Source organism: Ornithorhynchus anatinus, chromosome 3, assembly GCF_004115215.2.
Source record: "Ornithorhynchus anatinus isolate Pmale09 chromosome 3, mOrnAna1.pri.v4, whole genome shotgun sequence".
Taxonomy (NCBI): Eukaryota; Metazoa; Chordata; class Mammalia; order Monotremata; family Ornithorhynchidae; genus Ornithorhynchus; species Ornithorhynchus anatinus.
Window position 1 is genome coordinate 85,759,800 of NC_041730.1, and position 21,039 is coordinate 85,780,838.

Here is a 21,039-nt window from a genome sequence, read left to right on the forward strand (position 1 = left end):
AGTCCTTTGCACACAGCAAGCACTAAATACTATTGATTGATTCATCAGCTTTAAGGTACTCTGGCAACTCTCTCCCCAGTACTTAATCAATCAATTGTATTTAGTGTGTGCTTACTGTATGCAGGGCACTGTAATAATAATAATAATAATATTGTTAGTATTTGTTAAGTGCTTACTATGTGCCAAGCACTGTTCTAAGCATTAGGGCAGATACAAGGTAATCAGGTTGTCCGATGTGGGGCTCACAGTCTTAATCTCCATTTTACAGATGAGGAAACTGAGACTCAGAGAAGTGGAGTGACTTGCCCAAGGTCACAGCAGACAAGTGTTGGAGCCAGGATTAGAACCCATGACCTTCTGATTCCAGGGCCGTGATCTTGCCACTAGGTCAACAGAGCGGGTAAAGTGCTTGGGAGAGTACAATACAATGGAGCTGGTAGACATGTTCCCTGCCCGCACAGATTTTACAGTCTACTTATCCTTGTTTCTCTCCCACTTCAACCCAACTTGAACATTCCCTCCCCTAAAGCCAAACCACCTTCTTGGCCTTGTTCTCATCTCTGCCACCAAACTCTTGTTCATGCCCTCCCTCCTGTCTGGAATGCCTTCCCTCTTCATATTTGACACACCACTGCCTCGCCATCTTCAAAGCCCTTCTGAAATCACATCTCCTCCAGGAGACCTTTCCTGACATTCCTCATCTCCTCACCTTATTTTGTTTCCTTACTGCCACCTCAATGATTTCACATAACCTGAGCACTTGAATCTTCACTGCCTAAGCATGTGTGTACTCAGCCCTTCCTCTCCAGAAACAGCCCCATGCACATATCTTTACACTCTTTAGTTTCCCCCTATTTATAAGTTATGCTAGTGTCTGCCTGATGGATGGAAAGCTCTTTGAGGGTAGGGACCGAGTTTATTCGAGTATTTAGTACAGTGCTCTGTCCTGAGTGATTGCCCAATAAATACCTCTGATTGATTGACTGATTTCAAATAAGAGTTGACTAATCCAATGCTGTGCACATTGAAGGCTACGATACCATTCTCCGCACACAAGAGGTACCAATGATAGAGGCGCCTATATCATCCTCTATACACAATAGACACCCAGTTCATACAATAGGGGCTCTGCCCAACATAGGTGCCTATACCATCCACTGTACACAACAGATGCCAAGTACACAACATGGGTGCTCTGCCCATCGTAGGAGTCCATATCGTCCTCTGCGCAAAATAGATGCCTAGTACACACAATAAGCCCTCTCCCCATAGAAGGCACTCAGGCAATTCCAAGGACGCTGATTATGATCTATTGTCACCTGAGCTGTCCAGGCTGGCAAGGTCCATCCTTCATGCCCCAGAGGACAGTCCTGGGGTGCTCTGTGCCAACGGCCACAGCCCAGGGAGGCAGGCCAAGCCGGCGCAGCACTTGGACATCTCAGCCAGAGCTCAGGTCACCCTCCAGCCATGACCTGGGCCTCCAGGGGGCCAGAAAGAGGGAAAGGAAACAAAGGCCGGACAATCAGCCTAGTCAGATGGTCAGATGGACGGACCACCGTAAAAGCTGGGTGAGGGGGGAGGAAAAGGAAGGGGGGAGACAGCTTCACTTGGGGACGTTGTACTGAATCTAGTTATTCCATCACCCCGAACCCTCTCGGTGACATCATCTTCTGATCCCATTCTGTTTGAATAGGCGGACAGCACTCTCCACTTCAGGTTATTAAGTGGGGCAGAGCTCACCCTCTGCCGCTTCTACCCATTCGGCCTGTAAAGTTGTAAAGTAATTAAAGGCTGTTAAGGAATCACAAAAATGATTATAATTCCATCAACTGAAAGCTTTCTTCCTTTATTCTTTCTCCCACCCTGCTGGAAAATGAGAAGGGCCAGCCTCCCCGAACACACATCAAAACAAGACTATTGTGTGCAAGGTTCCAGTGTCAACCGGAGAACTGGCAGCCTGTCTCCCCGCTATTTTGCCAACAGATTAACCTATCAGGGTGAAAGTGGGGGTTGGGTGGAAACACTCCCAGCCCTTCCCCCATACATTTATGGAAAAAAATAAATAAAAGCACGTAGGCAATGATAAATCAGACACAACAAATCGTGGAATCAAACTGCCAGTGGGATGGCGGTGATGACTGCTGAGGAGTTCAGGCCCTGTGTTGCCCAGAGATTTGATGCCAAGATCACCTGTGTCCAACTGGGCTGCCAGAGGGGGATGACAGTTGACAAGGATCCTCCCTGAAGGGACATCTTCATTTTACAGATGGGGAAACTGAGGTCCAGGGAAGGTCCTTCCTTCACAACATTTCCCTGATCTGTTCCTTCCTCTCCACCCTAAAGTGCACCCAGCTGATTAGGACCTGGGTTCTAATCTCAGTTCTGCTCCATGTCTGCTGTGTGACCTTGGGCAAGTCACTTCACTTCTCTGCTCCTCAGTTATCTCATCTGTAAAATAGGGTTAAAAGTGTGAGCCCTATGTGGGACAGGGACTGTGTCCAATTTGATTAACTTGTAACCACCCTAGTGCTTAGAACAGTGCTTGGCACATAGTAAGGGCTTAACAAGTACCATAATTATTATTATTATTGTTAGGATACCGCTGCTCTGTTCCTGGGCCAACCTGTCTCTAGAGCACTAGGCAGCAGAAGCAGTGGGTCTGGGCATCCCATGTTCTTGGAAGTCAACCAATTTCCCCCACTTCAAGCCTCACTGAAGGCTCATCTCCTCCAAGAGGCCTTCCCAGACTAAGCCCCACTTTTCCTCATTTCCCACTCCCTTCTGTATCACCCTGACTTGCTCCCTTTTCTCTTCCCCCCTCACAGTCCCGCAGCAATTGCATACATATCTGTAATTTTATTTATTTGTATTGATGCCTGTCTCCCCCCCTAGGCTCTGAGCTTGTTGCGGGCAGGGAATGACACTTCATTGTTGCACTGTACTTTCCCAAGTGCTTAGTACAGTGCTCTGCACACGGTAATTGCTCAATAAATATGATTGAATTAATGAATGAAAGTTGAACTCTTAATCAGTTGTTAGCACTCTGCTCTCTGAGAAACTCCTGACCCTCATCCTTCCTGCTGCCCAGCTGGCCAAACTTGCCCCTGACTGTTCGTCTGTCCACCCCTCTTTGGCTGGCTTCTGTACTGGGAATCATTTCCAGTTTCTAGAGGTCTCAAGGTCAGTCAGTCACATCTGTAGAGCCCAGGTCTGTTTGCTTTGCCTATCCACCCCTCCCCGCATCCTCCCAGACCTCGAAAATAGGGCTAGTTCCCCCAGATATTCAGACATGCTTGTTCTCAGGGCACAAGGAAAAACAGCAGAATGTGGGGTGGGGGGCCAGGAGGGCTGAGGGAGGGATGGATCCATCTCTTTCTGTCTCTCCTAAAGCTTGGGTGACCCACAGCCCAGTGACATGAAGGGGCATGGGTTCCTGGAGCCAGAGCAGCCTGGCAGCTTAGCACTGAGGGATGCCATCTGAGTGATGAAAAGCTTGGGAGCCAAGGTGGGGCTTGAGGATGCCTGCCTGGCTCCTTGACTAGCATCTCTTAGGGAATCTGCCCATTTGAATCAGCTGCCAGTCTGCAAATGCCCCTTGGGGCCAGAGCCCCATCCTTGGCATCTCATGGGGGAAATGGGACAAACCCAAATGCCCAAGAATCAAGCATACATCACAAGACTCAGAGTCCATCGTGGGTAGGGATTGTGTCTCTTTATTGCACTATTTTACTTTCCAAGTGCTTAGTACCGTGCTCTGCACATAAGTAAGTGCTCAATAAATGCAATTGAATGAATGAATGAACCCAAATTCCACTTCAAGGAAGGGAGTTAGAGGGGAGGAAGAGCCAAAGTCCCAAGACCCAAGTCATGATCTGGGAGTGGGGGGAACAGGGGCTCAGCCGCTAGGCTCTGTCAGGGCTCACAAGCTCCACTGGGGCAGGGAGGAGGGGAGAACGCTTAATACAGTGTTCTGGCCACAAGAGGTGCTCAAACAATACTACTGATTGACTGACAGGAGGACGGAAGGGCCTCTTGGGCCCAGGGGAGGAGACCCCTAAAAAACAGTGTAGGGGACAGAGAAAGGAAGGTAGGGAGGAAGGAAGGAAGGAAGGAAGGAAGGAAGGAAGGAATGGGAGCAGGGAAAATCTCGGGGAACAGGTGGGTACCAGACTTGACTGCTGACAGCTCCACAATGTGAAGGCAACATCTTTTTCTATCAGGGCTGTTATCTCCTTCCATTTAAAGGTTCTTTATTTAAAGGGGGAAAATAATAAAAGGTGTCCTGGTGTGTGTAAGAGAATAGCTAATGTGACTGAGCTAGGACTCTGTCCTCCTCTCGGCTGCTTCGTATTCACAGCGGCAGGTCCTGCCGTCATTGCAATAGAATTCTATAGGCCCCCTAAGACTCCCGGCCTGGATCGGCTGGAAAACCAGTGTAATTAAGAGTGTTATTACCATTAAAACAAAATAATAATTTTAATTACATCTGGGTTCCCGCTTTGCAGTCCTCTCTCTTGCCCTCTCACTGCCCTCTTTCCTCGTTCAGTCTGGGTCGGAATAAGGTGGCTGCCTTTGCCCAAGAGGGGAGAAAAAAAGGAAAATGGACAAGTGACAACGGGGGAGGGGGACTAGGGAGTTCCTGTCCTAGAGGTCTCTGCCTTCATCCTATCTTGTCCCTGTCTTGTCCATGATTTAGCTTGAATACCACTTCCTCCTTCTCCCTCTCCTCCTCCTTTTCCTCTTCCTACCACTCAAGTTGAAAATATTTTGATATTTGTCTCTCCTGCTGGAATGTAAGCACCTTGGGGACAGAGTATGTGTCACTTCATTATTATGTGCTTCTCAAGTGCCTAGTGCACCAAGTAGCTACTCAATACTACTACTACTATTAAAAATAACAGTAATAATAATAATCACAGTATTTGTTAAGTGCTTACTATATGTCAAGCACTGTACTAAGTGCTGGGGAAGATAATCAGGTCCCAGACGGGGCTCACAGTCGAAGTAGGAGGAAGAGCAGATAAAGGATCCTTATTTTGCAGGTAAGGGAACTGAGGTGCAAAGAAGTAAAGTGACTTGACCAAGGTCACACAACAGACAAATGGTGGAGCTGGGATTAGAACCCAGGTCCTCTGACTTCCAGGCCTGTGCTCTCACTACTAGGCCACGCTACTACTGTTGCTGCTGCTACTACTACTAGTTATTAATAATATACTATTATTAATAATTACTAATATTAATATTACCACTAATAATAATAGTTAATAACTAATAGTTATTTTGTTATGATATTCATTAAGGGCTTCTTCGGTGCCAAATACTGTGCTAATCACTGGGGTACAATACATTTGACTGTAAACTCATTCATTCATTCATTCAATAGTATTTATTGAGCGCTTACTATGTGCAGAGCACTGTACTAAGCGCTTGGGATGAACAAGTCGGCAACAGATAGAGACAGTCCCTGCCGTTTGACGGGCTTACAGTCTAATCGGGGGAGACGGACAGACAAGAACAATGGCACTAAACAGCGTCAAGGGGAAGAACATCTCGTAAAAACAATGGCAACTAAATAGAATCAAGGCGATGTACAATTCATTAACAAAATAAATAGGGTAATGAAAATATATACAGTTGAGCGGACGAGTACAGTGCTGTGGGGATGGGAAGGGAGAGGTGGAGGAGCAGAGGGAAAAGGGGAAAATGAGGCTTTAGCTGCGGAGAGGTAAAGGGGGGATGGCAGAGGGAGTAGAGGGGGAAGAGGAGCTCAGTCTGGGAACGCCTCTTGGAGGAGGTGATTTTCAAGTAAGGTTTTGAAGAGGGAAAGAGAATCAGTTTGGCGGAGGTGAGGAGGGAGGGCGTTCCAGGACCGCAAAGGATGGGAGGGGGAGGAGGCTCCAGCGTAGGAGACCGAGAATGATCGGCCAGAGAGGTAAGAGGAGAACCAGGAGAGGACAGAGTCCGTAAAGCCAAGGTGAGATAAGGTACGGAGGAGGAGGGGATGGTCGACAGTGTCAAAGGCAGCAGAGAGGTCAAGGAGGATCAGAATGGAGTAGGAGCCATTGGATTTGGCAAGAAGGAGGTCACGGGTGACCTTAGAGAGAGCAGTCTCGGTAGAGTGGAGGGGACGGAAGCCAGATTGGAGGGGGTCTAGGAGAGAATGGGAGTTAAGGAATTCTAGGCATCGATTGTAGACGACTCGTTCTAGGATTTTGGAAAGGAAGGGTAGTAGGGAGATAGGACGATAACTGGAGGGGGAAGTGGGGTCAAGAGCGGGTTTTTTTAGGATGGGGGAGACGTGGGCATGTTTGAAGGCAGAGGGGAAGGAGCCCTTGGAGATTGAGTGGTTAAAAATAGAAGTTAAGGAAGGGAGGAGGGCAGGGGCGATGGTTTTAAGAAGGTGAGAGGGAATGGGGTCCGAGGCGCAGGTGGAGGGGGTGGCACTTGCGAGGAGGGAGGAGATCTCCTCTGAGGATACTGCAGGGAAGGATGGGAAAGTAGGGGAGGGGGTTGTTGGGGAGGAGGGGAGAGGCGGAGGGGTGACTTTGGGGAGCTCAGACCTGATCGTGTTGATTTTCGTGAGGAAATAGGTGGCCAGATCATTAGGGGTGAGAGATGGGGGAGGGGGAGGAACAGGGGGCCTAAGGAGAGAGTTAAAGGTCCGGAAACTCCTTGAGGGATCAAGTCTACCAACTCTCCCAAGTACTTAGTATAGTGCTCTATATACTCACCTCATCTGTAAAATGGGGATGAAGACTGTCAGCCTTACATGGGATGACCATCTATCCCAGCGCTTAGTACAGTGCTTGGCACATAGTAAGCACTTAACAAATACCAACATTACTATTATTATTATTATTATACTGAAAATGCTCAATAAATGTCAGTGATTGATGGGGTAAAGAAGCAGCATGACCTAATAATAATAATAATGATGATAATAGTATTATTTGATAAGGGCTTACTATGTGCCAAGCAGTGTTCTAAGCTCTGGGGTAGATACAAGGTAATCAGGGTGTCCCACGTGGGGCTCACAGTCATAATCCCCATTTTAAAGATGAGGTCACTGAGGCAGAGAGAAGTTAAGTGACTTGTCCAAAGTCACACAGCTGATAAGTGGCGAAGCCGGGATTAGAACTCACGAGCTCCGACTTCCAAGCCCAGGCCCTTTCCACTAAGCCACACCCATCAGAGGACCTGGGTTCTAATCCTGAATCCACCACTTGTCTGCTGTATGACTTTGGGCAAGTCACTTACCTTTGCTGTGCCTCAGTTTCTTCAAGTGTAAAATGGGAATTAAATCATACTCCCTCCTATTTAGACTGTGGATAAGGATTATGAGCAAAGTGATTATCTAACGCAGAGCTTAATAAAGTGCTTGACACACAATAAGCACGTAACAAATACCACCATCATTATTAACACCAATTTCTAGATTCCTTGTTGAATCCACAAACCTGACTGTATACATAAGTAGATCCTGTTACGTGTGTGTAGGTGTGATGGGCTGGAGACCCGGGAGTTGGAAACGAGTGCGTCCTGACTTTTTCAGGGACTAAATGCTTTTGACATTAAGGCCGGGGACGCTGGGATATCACCTTCCTCCTCTAGCGCCTCAGCTGCCTCAACTAGAAGAAACCTCTGAAGAGGTCATTCAGTCCAATCTCCAACCTCTGGATGTGCATGATTAAATTAAATGGGAAACAGTGTGGTCTAGTGGATACAGCGTAGGTCTGGGTGAAAGAGGACCTGGGTTCTAATCCCGGCTCTGCCACTTGTTGGCTGTGTGAACTTGGGCGATTTATTTAGTCACTCCGTGCTTCAGTTTCCTCAACTGTAAAATGGGGATTAACTGCCACTTGTCCGCTGTGTGACCTTGGGCAAACCACTTAACTTCTCTGATCCTCAGCTCATCTGTAAAATGGGGATAAAGACTACGAGCCCTACATGGGGCAGCCTGATTACTTTGTATCTACCCCAGTGCTTAGAACAGTGCTTGGCACATGGTAAGCGCTTAAATACCATTATTATTATTATCATTCCCAATTCTCCCTCATACTTAGACTGTGAGCTCCTTGTGGGACAAGGACTGTGTCCAAATCGATTAACTCGTAACAACCCCTGTGATGCACAGTAAGTGTTTTAACAAATACAATTTAAAAAAAATCAACCCAATCAGATGGCAATTCATTCTCTTCATGACAGTCCCCTGGAATAGAGACTCTACAACCTACTCGGGTAGCCCACCCCACTAACTCCCCTCCAACCTGACAAAGTCAAGACATTTTTCCTTCTGTCCAATCAACTCGTTCTTTTTCCTGCCCCAGCTGGAGATCGGGACCAGGGTCTAGTGATAAAAGAGCAACTTCCCCAGGTGATCAGTCACTGTTCTGGATTGAGGGAGGGAGAAAGGAGTCAAGGAAAACTTTAAGCCCACATCTCCCTTCCTGGGGGCTGAGGCGGGGAGAGGGAAAAAGGGAGTTCTCCGGGGCAGAGTCCTGGACCTTCTCTGACTGGAGCAGAGGGCCCCAGAGTGATTTATCCATCTCTCTCTCCCCAGATCAATAGGCAGATAGAGATGCAGCATGGCTTAGTGGAAAGGGCACAGGCTTGGGAGTCAGAGGACATGGCTTCTGATCTTGGCTCTGCCACTTGTCTGCTGTGTGACCTTGGGCAAGTCACTTCACTTCTCTGGGCCTCAGTGACCCCATTTGTAAAATGGGGATGAAGTCTGTGAGCCCCATGTGGGACAACCTGATTACCTTGTATTTACCCCAGCGCTTAGAACAGTGCTTGACACATAGTAAAGCAATTAACAAACACCATAATTATTGATTATTATTAATTGTTAGATGTGGCAGAGACTTCTGGTCATCCCCGTGGTTCTGCGCTGTAAATCAATGTGGCTGTCAAACAGTTTCTTCTCCTGGCACGTGAGCGGAGCTAACATCCTGGAGTCTCATGTACCAGCTGGTAGCCCCCGGCCTCCATGCTGCAATCCCACAACCCAGTTTATGAATCATTCAGTATGTCACTGTTCCAGCAGGAGCTGGGGTGGGGAAGGGAGTGGTAGAGAAGGGGGAGGGGCAAGGAAGGGAAAGAAGCGGAGTAGTAATATGATAATAATAACTATGATACTCATTAAGCACTTACTATGTGCCAAGCACTGCTCTAGGCTCTGGGATGGATACAGGTTAATCAGGTTAGACACAATCCCTGTCCCACTTGGGGTTCACAGTCTTAATCTCCATTTTACAGATGAGGTAACTGAGGCACAGAGAAGTGAAGTGACTTGCCTAAGGTCACACAGCAGACAAGTAGCAGAGCTGGGATTAGAACTCAGGTCCTATGGACCCCCAGGCCCATACTCTACTCACTAAGCCATGCTGCTTCCACAGTCAGGAAAGAGAAGGGGCAGGGGACTCCCCTTAATCTTTGGTTTTACTCATTATCTGAGAGAGGGTCTCTGTGGGAAGGACTCACCAACAGACTGACCAGATATGGAAAGTTTTCCTTTGCCCTTCCCTTCCTTCCCTGCCTAGGTAAGCTCCCAATCTTCCCTGCCAGCAGACACACTGTTCCCTGTAGTGGGGGCTGAAAGGCATTTTGTTGGCTGGTAAAGGTGCTAGGTGTTTGGAACATACCTGCAAGGGCATGGTAATACTCCCCTCAATGGAGACCACATGTTTCCGGGCCCTTCTCCAAGTCCTTTCCTCATTTAAGGCTCAGGCAGGCAAGACAACGGGACTCCATCCTCCTACACCAGCGGGCCTCTCTCCATTAGTCTGTGCCGCTTCTTCCTGACCAGAGATCCAGAGCCAGAGTTGCAAAATGCTCATTGTGAGGGCGGGGCAAAAAGGGGGCAGGGACTTTAGGGAGGCTAGAGAAAGGTGAGCAGACTTTGATGACGACTCAGTGGGTTTTAAAGACCAGATTAGGGGATCTTTTCTAAAGCGTCATTAGAGATTGGGAGCAAATAGGGCTGGGAGTCCTGCCGAAATAGTTTTAGGAGGGGCACAAGGACTTTGCCCACAGCTGGAAAGTTATTGGTGAGGGGGACTACAACTCAGCCCACACATTTCACTCCTCTAATGCCAACCTCGTCACTGTTCCTCGAACTCGTCAATCCTGCTGCTGATCTCTCATTCATATCCTGCCTCTCTCGTGGGATGCCCTCCCTCCTCATATCCAACAGACATTTACTCCCCGGCCGCTTCAAAGTCTCACTGAAGGCACATCTCCTCCAAGAGGCCTTCCCTGACTAAGGCCTCTTTTCCTCTTTTCCCACATCCTTCCGTGTTGCCCTGACTTGCTCCCTTTATTCATTCCTCCCAACCCAGCCCAACACCACTTATGTACATATCTGAAATATATTTATATTAACGTTTGCCTCTCCCTTTAGACGGTAAGCTCTTTGTGGGAAGGGAATATATCTGTTTATTGTTGTATTGTACTCTCCTAAGTACTTAGTACAGTGCTCTGCAGACAGTAAGCCCACAGTGAGACTGTGGAACAGGGAATGTGTCCAGCCTGATTTGCTTCTATTCACCCCAGCGATTAGCGCAGTGCCTGGTACAGAGTAAGCGCTTAGCAAATACCACAATTATTATTGTTCAATAAATATGATTGACTGACTGACTTCCAAAGAGCTGGCTTCTCTGCCTAACATCCAAGGAGATGTCTTATGCTTCAAAACAGTATGCCCATGTCATTACCAGGCTCACTGCATTCTGGTCTTATTGTCCAGAAATACTACAAAGGGGAGCCCCCACTTCTTCCAAGCACTTAGTACAGTGTACTGCACAAAGTAAATGCTCAATAAATATGATTGAATGAATAAATGAATCAGCTGGACAATCTTCCTCCCAACAGAAATTGCCCACCAGCAATTGGACCTGAGCCCCACCCAACTCCTGCCTAGCTCGGCCCTTTCTCAATGCTGATGACTGCTCAATGTTGCTGAGCTTAAGGAGGGGCAGGGGCGGGCGTCCAGTGGGTTGGGAAGGGCCACGGAGAAGCACGGGAGTAGGGAGAGTGCGGTGGAGAGGTGAGTTCCTTGAAGGTCAGTATGGCAGGCTCACCAGCACCTAACTAATGGACTACAGCAGTACTGCTGGGTCCAGACACAGGCAAACACGTTTTAGCAAATTGGAAAGCCATAAAAGTCTATTACAGCAAATCAAACAGCAGTCAGCATGACAGCCATTAGCCTGAAATGAATACACGGGAACTTAATGAGGTCTGTCGAGGCTGGCTTGGTGAATTAAGTTGCCAATTCTAGTAGGATTTCCCCTTTCTTTACGGACTTGAAAGAATCCATGCTGCCTCGTTAGGAGTTCGACAAGTGAATTGCAGGGCCTTTTGCCCTGATAAAATGGATAATTACATGTAGAACATCTTAGCGAGATGAGCGTTGGTTCATGGGGGAGAGTGTTAGGAAGAGAACTCACCCATACCCTGCATGGCTCCCAGCAGCCAGTCACCTGGAGATCAGGCCCCTGGGCTGAGGCTGTAACCGGGCCATAACCCACACTTACACGGTTACCAGTAGCCAGTGTTCAGGTGACCTGGCAGCTGGGCTGAGGCCATAACCCACACCTGCGTGGCTACCAGCAGCCAGTGACCCAAAGATCAGGCTGCTGGGCTGAGGACATAAACCATAGCTGTGCATCTCCAAGCAGCCCACACACTTATAATAATAATAATAGTGGTATTTGTTAAGCACTTACTATGAGCCAGGCACTGTACTAAGCTCTGTGGTTGAATACAAGCAAATCAGGTTGGACACAGTCGCTATCCCATGTGGTGCTCACAGTCTCGATTCCCATTTTACAGATAAGGTAACTGAAGCACAGAGAAGTGAAGTGACTTGCCCAAGGTCACACAGCAGAAAAGTGGTGGAGCTGGGATTAGAACCCCTGAGCTTTTGATTCCCAGTCCCGTGCTCTATTCACCAAGCTATGTTGCTTCCCACTATGCTATGCTGCTTCCCTCACCAATGTGGCTTCCAGAGATCAGGCCACTGAGACGAGGCTGTAACTCACATCATTGTGCCTCCAAGCAGCCAGGAACACAGAGATCAGGCCCTTGGGCTGAAGCTGTGAAGCAGAAGCAGCGTGGCTCAGTGGAAAGAACGTGGGCTTCGGAGTCAGAGGTCATGGGTTCGACTCCCAGCTCTGCCACTTACCGGCTGTGTGACTGTGGGCAAGTCACTTCACTTCTCTGTGCCTCAGTTCCCTCATCTGTAAAATGGGGATGAAGACTGTGAGCCTCATGAGGGACAACCTGATTACCCTGTATCTACCCCAGTGCTTAGAACAGTGCTCTGCACATAGTAAGCGCTTAACAAATACCAACATTATTATTAACCCTCACTTGCATGGCTTCAAGCAACCAGTGACCTAGAAAGCAGACCAGTGGCGTGATGCCATAACCCACACCTACGTGACTCCTAGCAGCCAGTGACCCAGAAATCTGGCTACTGGGCTGAGCTGCAGCAGAAGCTGGCCTCTGTCTTGGCCTCTGTCTAGGCCAGCCTGCTTGATCAAGGCCCTGGTCTGGGGCATCTCCTCCTCTGCATCGGATTCTGTGAGAATCTTTTCATGAGGCTGGGGGGTAGTAGGGGGGACCATCCCGAGCAGAGCTGAAAGGAACTGAAGAGAGGATGATGACCAGTTTAGCCATTGGAGACCCTGCCTGGATAGGGAGCAGCCTTGTTTACCTGAGCCTTGAAGGATTGAAAATTTATGGGTTGCAGGTTCAAAGGCCAGCTATGTGATAGATGTGCTGGGTGTCCCAGGGCCAGGACACGCGGAGCCTATCCCTCCCGACCCCCAAACCTGGGACCTCCGCTTCTCTGTGGGATGAGTGCAGTGGAAAGGTCAAGAAAAGAAATTTACAAGAGATCAGAAAGGGATCTCCCAAAACCTGAGCTGTTGGAGGAAGAAAGGTCATAGAGGAAGTGACCCCCTAACTTAATTTATCTTAGCCTGCTCTTCCAGAGAGAAGCCTCTTGGCTCTAGGGCTCAAATCCAGAGCTCAGCTATGCAGTATGCTGGGAGGAGGCCTGGCCCCAGTTAGCCACTATTCAGGCCAAGAGGACAATTCCTCTGAAGACCATCTTGAACCCTACCTCAGTCCTGACCTCCCCTAGATTATCAATCATCCCAGCCCAATGCTCACCCCTTTACCAGGACCAAGCAGGGTGAAGAGTGATAACCAGGCAGAGAACCTAGAGCCCCACTGATTCCCACTCCCGGGCCTTTTCTAACCTTTCTTCCAAACGGCCTCTTCAACAATGGAGGGGGAGGGCAGAAGGCAGCACGACAAATGGTCCAACAAAGGTCCAGAGAGCTCAAGTATCTGGCCCAAGGCAGCCCAACACAGTAGGGAAAGGGCCAGTTCTTGGAATCAGCTCTCCTGTGGGCCATGTCTGGGCCCCAGCAGCTGGGCAGGGACTGAGTCACACACATCAGCAGTTCCTGCTGTTCCCTGATACGAGGGTTCGGGAGACAGAGTAACCGATGACAGAGCACTATCCTTCTGGGCTCAGGATCTTGGGGAGGAGAGAGCAGACCCTGTCACATCCCCAACCCACTCTCCTCTGCCCCCAACCCTTGCAGCCCGCCCTCCGGCACGACATCCACAGAAAGGGCCCCCGCCGGGCCCAGGGACAGCCATGCTGCCAGGATGCCAGCTAAACAATGGGTTTGTGGCTCATTAACTCCAATCGGTGCCCTTGGTTAAAGACCCTGGGGTGGGGCCTGCAGGCTGGTGCGCAGAGCCCCTTAATTAAATTAGGGTGACTTCAAAACAACAGACGAGGGTTGCGAGCGCCAAGCCGCAGTCTCAGGGCATGTTGGGAGGCTGGAGGGGGTACGGAAGTAGGATGTAAACACAGGTCCGGTGGCAAAGCTGGACACCTACGGCTTTGTGGGGAATGAGGCAAAATTGGCCGTGCCCTCTCGATCAGTGGTATTTATTGAGCCCTTAATGGGAGCAGAGTACTGTACTATGTGTTTGGGAGAGTATAGTATAACAGAGTTGGTAGACACATTTCTGGCCCTTTTTCACAGAGCTCTTCCAGTCAGTCTGCACACCATCCCGCTGCCTCCTCTCAGTTTGAGCAGGTCAGAGAGGAGCTGACAGAACAGAGCATAGACACAAGACAAGGACAAGCAAATGATGTGGGGCAGAGAGAGACAACTGGGTCTTTCCAGTTGAAAGTTGCTGGGAGACCATTCTCGTTACCCACAGAACTGTACTGGACACCTACTTGGTGCAGGGTGCTGAAGTAGATGCCTGTGTTGAATCATAAAATAATGATAATGGTCATATTTGTTGAATGCTTACTGTATGCCAAGTCCTGTACTGAATACTGGGGTAGATACAAGTTAATCAGGTTGGACATAGTCCCTTTCCTACGTGAGATGCACAATCTAAGACACAAAAGAGTTGAAAGACACTGCCCCTCAAGCAGCTTATAATCTAATTGTGGAGACAAAAAAAAAGCTACCCAGTATCCACTAAGTGACAGAGTAAGAGCATAGATAATAGTAATTATCATAATAATAGTAATAGTATTTGCTAAGTCCTTACTATTTGCCAAGCACTGGAGTAGGTCCAAGATACTCTGGGAGGACACATGGAGCCAGTAAAATCATCCCGGGCATTTAAATAGTAAATAAGCATACTGATAAATGCACATGTGATATGGTGGTTGTTGGGAAGATGTGGCAAGGAAACTGAAGAGATCAATCAGGGAATTTTTCCTGGAAGTGATGACTTCCAAGGAGGGGAGGGAGCTGGTTTGTCAGAACGCACTGGGAGGGAGCTTCATTAAAAAAAGAAAGCCCCCATGCAATGCATTAGAAATGGGCAAAGGCTGAAGGAAGTGCCCTTAGGAGATTATTTTAGGAAGAGCAGAGTGTGGGCTGCGATATGATGTGAGAAGAAAATGGATGGATAGGAGAGAGGAAGCTGGCAGGAAAACTGAAACCAGTGATCCATGGTCAAGAAATTGGCTGAAGCCCATTGGCCCTGGAAAAAGGGTCACAAACACCTCAAGGGACCGAGTCAGTGGGGAATTGCTTTCTACAGTCAATCAATCAATCATTAGTATTTATTGGGTGCCCACTGTGTCCCAAACTCTGCCCTAAGCCTTTGGGAGACTCCACCAGAAGCAAGAGACAATCTTGGCCCAGTTACCTGTCAGCAAGGCCATTTTCACTTTATCTTACTGCTCCACTTCACAGGGTCCCTGCAACGAGTGGGCTCCATAGGGTCCTGGCAAGGCTGAGCCATGGACCTGCCCATTCTTGGGAAGAAAGGTAGTCCTGCCATCCTACAAACCAGCTATGGTCTTCCTTGGCCCCCAAAACAGTGGCCCTGAGGGGACATCATGGGGTAAGGAGACAGGTGGGTGATGGGATCCCAAAACTTGGCCAGTCGCCTACCCTAAGAGTGGCAGGGCTTTCTCTGCTCGTCGGCAGCTTTGAAATCTCATGATGAGAAAACAGAGGGAAAGCGGGTCCGTGTGGGGGTGCGGAATGGGGAAGGCCGGGGCTGTGACTGGAATTTCCTTCGGTTCGTTCCGCTGTCGCTGCAGGCTCCAGCGTCTCAGGCCACCTGGGAGAGGGACTGAGCGAGATCAAAGCCCCGCCACCGTTGGGAGCCGGCAGGCAGCTTATTAACAAGCCATTTGTAATGTAATAATTTGTACTTCTCAATTACCAGAGTCGGCTTGATTTCACACCCTTGTGCTCAGGCCAGCGCACACACAGGCAGACACGCACAGGCACACACCCTGGGCCCGGGCGCACGTGTGGGACAGTCGCGTCAGGCCTGGAGAGGCCTGCTGTGGCTGGTGGGATGGAGCTGATCCCCCCAAAGGGTAGAGGCCAAGAAACTGAGATCCTAGGCTTCTCACTAGGCAGCCCCTGTCTCTGTGCCAGCCTGATGCCCACGTTCCCCACCACCCGGATATCCTGAGGGGCGCACGAGGAGAGACCGGCCGATGCCCCCTTTCCAGGGTACAACTTTCCTGCTGCTTTGGCCACTGCAAAGGTTGCCTCCGGCCGGGTCGTTCGGGGTTCCAGCCCCTCCCGCACCCCATTCCAACCCGGGCTCCTACCTCAGGGATGCGGACACTGTAGGGCTGGTTGTGGAAGCGCGGAGCGTTGTCATTCACATCTCCAACCTGGATGTTCACCTTCCTGGTGATCACCTGGGGACACGAGAACAGCGAGCCCTGGGGTCAGCGGGCAGAGAAAGATGAGAGCAGAACCAGCCCCTCCCTGGCACCAATGGCCTCGGCCGATGCCCCCGAATCCGGTCCCTCTTGCCCCTGAACAGCCCCCCCTTCCCTTGCAACCTCCCCAAGACACTCACCCCCTGGCTGTCACTGACGGAAAACTCCACGGTGAACTCTGACTTGGTCTGCGAAGGGAAGAGGAGAGAGAGGTTGAGTCAGAGGTGGCCCGAGGGGCCAGAGGGGCCTCCTCGTTGCCCCGGGGCTGGACCACTCTTGGTCAGGCTTTGGGGCTTCCCAGACACTAGCACGGTTCCTTCGGGGCAACTGGGGTCTGCCAGGGGAAGGCAGGCTATCGATCCAGAGCTGAGAGAAAATCTCTGGGCTGCCTTTTGGAGGCCCTAGCCCGGGGTGTGTCCCAGGGCCCTCTGAGGCTATGAGAAGCAGCATAATGTAATGGATAGAACATGGGCCTGGAAGTCAGAGGGTCATGGATTCTAATTCCGGCTCCACCAGTTGTCTTGTCTGTGACCTTGGCCAAGTCACTTAACTTCTCTGTGCCTCAGTTGCCTCATCTGTAAAATGGGGATTGAGACTTTGAGCCTGTCGTGGGACAGCGACTGTGTCCAACCTGATTTGCTTGTATCCAGCCCAGCACTTAGTACAGTGCCTGGCACATAGTAAGCACTTAAATACCATAACTATTATTATTTTTAATCCACCCACCGAGAGCCTGATGGTCTTCCCTGATTGAGCCCTCCTTTCCTTTTCTCCCACTCCCTCCTGTGTCACCCTGACTTGTCCCCTTTATTCATCCCCTCCGTTCCAGCCCCACAGCACATATATACATATCTGTAATTTTCTTTACTTATATTAATGTCTGTCTCCCCCTACAGACTGTAAGCTAGATGTGGGCAGAGAATATAATAATGTTGGTATTTGTTAAGCGCTTACTATGTGCAGAGCACTGTTCTAAGCACTGGGGGAGATACAGGGTAATCAGGTTGTCCCACGTGAGGCTCACAGTCTTAATCCCCATTTTAGAGATGAGGTATCTGAGGCACAGAGAAGTTAAGTGACTTGCCCACAGTCACACAGCTGCAAGTGGCAGAGCCGGGATGCAAACCCATGACCTCTTACTCCCAAGCCCGGGCTCTTTCCACTGAGCCACGCTGATTCTCTAGAATATGTCTGGTTATTTTTATATTGTACTTTCCCAAGCACTTAGTACAGTGCTCTGCACACAATAAGTGCTCAGTAAATACAACTGATTCCACTGACCAATAGCTATCCTTCTGGATCCCATTCAGAAGTCGAGGTCCAAGGACACTTGTTGGGGAAGCCCCACATCCACCCGTTGCTCCCATGCTGTGGATCAGAGCCGGGTTTGGGGTAGGCTCTGTCCCTAGACCTCAGCGTGTCTTGGGGCTTGGACAGGGTGGCAGGCCTCCAGCAGGCCTGGCAAGCCCCCTGCAGGGGTGTGGCAGAGGGCAGAGTTGTGCCGGGGAAGCCAGCTGGGACTTCCATGTCCTGGTGGGGACTCCCACGGTGTCATGGCTCTCCCCTGATGCTGCTTGGTCCAGCCTCCAAGAAGAAGGAGAGGAGACACGAGCTGGTGCCCGGAGAGAGGAAAGGCCCCTGCCATACCCCTCTGCTGGACCTCCCTTCGCACCAGATTGGAACCGGTGCTGGAGACATACTGCCCCCTTTATAATAATAATAATAATTCTAGTATTAAACACATACTATGTGCCAGGCACTGTATTAAGCGCTGGGGTGAATACCAGCAAATCAGGTTGGACACGGCCCCTGTTCCACGTGGGTCTCATAGTCTCAATCCCCATTTTACAGATGAGGTAACTGAGGGACAGGGAAGTGAAGTGATTTGCTCAGGTTACACAGCAGAAGAGTGATGGAGCCGGGATTAGAACCTATGACCTCCTGACTTCTGCTCTCTCCACTATGCCAGAAGGGCCTTTTGCTATCCCTGCCCCCCTCAAGTTCCCTGGGGGCTCAGGGTCCAGCTACTCCTGGGGAGCCCCAGGAACAAGGGTGTTGATTTGAGGGAGGCAGAGAATATCACCAGAGAGAGTCAAATAGGGAGCAGGGAAAAGACCAAACCCAGAGGAGGGTGAGCCACCGCCCCTGCCCCCAGCTCTCAGTCCGCCATGACGTGTCTCTTTTCTGGGGTACGGAGGGAGGTGGTTGTCCCTCCACCCTCTCCCTCCTCTATTATGTAGCTCCTCTGGGGGCTAGGGGATGGCTATCACCCTTCCATCTTTGCCTTCTGCCATAACGTGGATCTTCTGGGCGTCGGGGAGAGGTGGCTGCCCCTCCCACTTTCTCCCTTCTTTGTATTGTGGCTCCTCTGGGGGCTGGGACATGGTGGTCGCTCCTCCCCCACCATCCTGACCCTCCCCCCCTCTGTAACTGTGGCTCCTCTGGGGGTGAAAGGGAGGCAGTGACCCCACCCTCCCTTGCCCTCCTCAATAACGTGGCTCCTCTGGGGACCAGAGAATGACAGTTGCCCCACCCACCCTCTCCTTCCTCTATAACGTGGCTCCTCTGGGGTTGGAGGGAGGCAGCAGCCCCTACCTCTCGGTCCAGGGGCTGGCGGAGCCACACGATGCCCGTCTGGCTCTCCACTGCGAAGAACCTGGAAGCCTCCTCCCCTGACACGCCGAACACCAGTGGGTCACTGTCCATGTCATGGGCCAGCAGCTGGGTCACGGATGAGCCTGAAGATGTGAGAGAAGAGGGTGGGGTGGACGGTGAAGGGAGAGGAAATGATAGAACTCAGGGCTTTGCCAAAGCCTCCAGCGGCCTCCCATTCTACCTTGCCATTCCTGTTCATTCCTAACTGTCCCCCTCTTATCCATGCTGCTCTCAGCCCCAGATCAGCACCCCTATTCCCCCATCCCACATCACACCCCGCCATCTCATTCCCCACTTTCAAAACACAGTTTGAGGTCCACTCCCTCCAAGACCATCATATAGGGTGGAGTTCCCTAAAGATGCTCAGAAATTTCCTCTTGATGTCTTTTCTTAATCTGATGATTACAGCATTTATTAAGCACTTACTATGTGTTAAACCTTGGAGTAGATTCAAGATAATCAGATCAGACACAATCTCAGCCCCACAGGGGACTGACAATCTGAGAGGGAGGAAGGGAGAGCAGGCTTTTTATCCCCATTTTTCAGATGAGGAACCTGTGGCCCAGAGAAGTTAAGTGGCTTGTCCACGGTCGCAGAGCAGGCCAGTGGCAGAGGTGGGAATAAAATCCAGGTTTCCTGACTGTTGAGTCCTGGGCTCTTTCCACTGGGTTACAATGCCTCTCAACACCTCAGTAAGTAACTTGTTATAGTCATTTTATGCTGCTGAGTCATGTCCGACCCATAGCAATGCCATGAGCGCATCTCTCCCAGAACGCCCCACCTCCATCTGCAATCCTTCTGGGAGTGTATTCATAGAGTTGTCATGGTAAAAATACGAAAGTCGTTTACCATTGCCTCCTTCCACACAGTAAACTTTAGTTTCCGCCCCCGAGTCCCATGCTGCCGCTGCCCAGCACAGGTGAGTTTTGATTTGTAGCAGATTGCCTTCCACTTCCACTTGCTAGCCACTGGCCAAGCTAGGAATGGAATTGCCTCTACTTGATTCCCCTTTCCATAGTCAAGACTGGTAGAGTATTGGAAACTCTCAAGGTGAGACTCTGAGAGGTGCAATAAGTAACTACCATCATCATTATCATCATCATCTTTATAATCAATAATATTTACTGAGCACTTCCTGTGCACAGAGCTCTATACTAGGCACTTGGAAGCATATACTACACAAGAATTGGTAGACAAGTTCCTTGCCCACAGTGAGTTTACAGTCTAGAGGGGGAGACAGACATTAATGTAAGTAAATAATTTATAATATATTAATTATAGATATGTACATCCTAGATGCTGTCCCTAGAGGATCCCTTGGAGAAGTGGCCATGCCAATGAAGAGTCACTGTCGGAATGCCACTTCACCTTTCTAGGCTTCTGTTTTGTCCAGATGAAGGATATGGAGACTGCTGTCTACCCCTTTCTGCCTCTCTGAGACAGGTGCCAAGGGCTGGGGGGATGGGAGGGGAAGGAGGGGATGCTGGAATAGTTGGGACAGTGTGTTGAGTTCCTGGCACTAGTATAAATTTGAGCTGCTTTTAATACCATTAGTGGGTCACCCAGTGACAGATCTTGCACCAGTTCCAGGGTGAGACATGGTTCTCTATCCTTAAGGCAGCAGCAGGCACCCTTGGGGAAGGGAGGAAATACACTGCAGAGAGAGACCTGGGTAAGTTTCCTCAAGTATTGCCAATACTCTCTTCCCCTATAGACTGTAAGCTTGTCACAGGCAGGGAACGTGTCTATTAACTCTAAATCTATTAACTCTATTACATTGTTCTCTCTCAAGTGCTTAGTATGGTGCTCTGCTCATAGTAAGCACTCAGTAAATACAATTGAATGATTGAATGAATGATTGATGGTGAGGAAGCAAACACTAAGCTTCTGCCGCCTTATAGGGAGAGGAGAGTGAAGATCCCAGGAAACGTGACACCGATGGCATACATCTGATTAAATAATAATAATAATAATAATAGTAATAATGATTATTGTATTTGTTAAGCACTTACTATGTGCCAAGCACTGTTCTAAGAGCTGGGATAGATACAAGGTAATCAGGTTGTCCCACATGGGGCTCACACTTCTAATCCCCATTTTGCAGATGAGGTAACTGAGACATAGAGAAGTTAAGT

At 49.6% G+C, this 21,039-nt stretch overlaps 1 protein-coding gene across 1 annotated transcript in view; it reads right to left on the minus strand.

Annotated features, from left to right (window-relative positions):
• Positions 1-21,039, minus strand: part of CDH23 (cadherin related 23) — a 382,425-nt gene that overhangs the window by 285,473 nt on the left and 75,913 nt on the right. Inside the window, exons 3-5 of the mRNA XM_039911511.1 lie at positions 18,845-18,987; positions 16,390-16,437; positions 16,133-16,225 (exon numbers count right to left, since the gene is read on the minus strand). Of these exons, the coding sequence (XP_039767445.1) occupies positions 16,133-16,225; positions 16,390-16,437; positions 18,845-18,987 (284 nt within the window). The remainder of the gene's footprint in view (positions 1-16,132; positions 16,226-16,389; positions 16,438-18,844; positions 18,988-21,039) is intronic.